The 577-nt window shown below is 40.4% G+C and overlaps 1 protein-coding gene across 1 annotated transcript in view; it reads left to right on the forward strand.

Annotated features, from left to right (window-relative positions):
* Positions 1–25: 25 nt before the first annotated feature.
* The window catches only part of LOC103365553 (protein-glutamine gamma-glutamyltransferase E), a 35,470-nt gene continuing 34,918 nt past the window's right edge, over positions 26–577 (forward strand). Inside the window, exons 1-2 of the mRNA XM_008293017.1 lie at positions 26–46; positions 156–284. Coding sequence (XP_008291239.1) covers positions 26–46; positions 156–284 — 150 coding nt within the window. The remainder of the gene's footprint in view (positions 47–155; positions 285–577) is intronic.

The following is a 577-nucleotide window of genomic DNA, read 5'->3' on the forward strand; positions in this document are numbered from 1 at the left end:
CCTAAAAAACATGTATGTCAAAAACATGACGACTGAAATGTTTAATGTCGGCTGTATTTAAATCCCATCGTTGAATAATTAGTAGTGATTACATGCTGCTCAGATACTAGAGCAGATGATGCCATTTTTCAAGTTTCTTGTGTCTTCATCCCCAGTTTGAGGAGAACATGGTGGACATTTGTTTGAAGCTTTTGGACCGCAGCCTCAATTACTACGACAACCCAGCTAAAGACGCCCGTTCTCGCTCTGACCCCATCTACGTTGGTCGCGTGATCACCGCCATGGTAGGACGCCATTTGTGTGTTTTATACAGATTCCTTCACAACTTAACCTCGTGTAACACGGGCTGACATTTCTGACATCCTGAAGTTGCTCTTTGCACTGGCTCAGTTATTGTCTGAGGTCATTTCCTTGTTGCTGGACTTCTCCTAAGTGAGTCTTTATGTAGAAAGTACATGTAATCATTTATTAGATCCTTTTAAATTAATCGTCAAAAATGGCTCTTTGACATCCTTTCAATTCACTTCGCTTTCACATATTGACAGCTGTACATGATGCTGTTTTAAAAACACAAGAA

Source organism: Stegastes partitus, unplaced genomic scaffold (assembly GCF_000690725.1).
Source record: "Stegastes partitus isolate 25-593 unplaced genomic scaffold, Stegastes_partitus-1.0.2 Scaffold851, whole genome shotgun sequence".
Taxonomy (NCBI): domain Eukaryota; kingdom Metazoa; phylum Chordata; class Actinopteri; family Pomacentridae; genus Stegastes; species Stegastes partitus.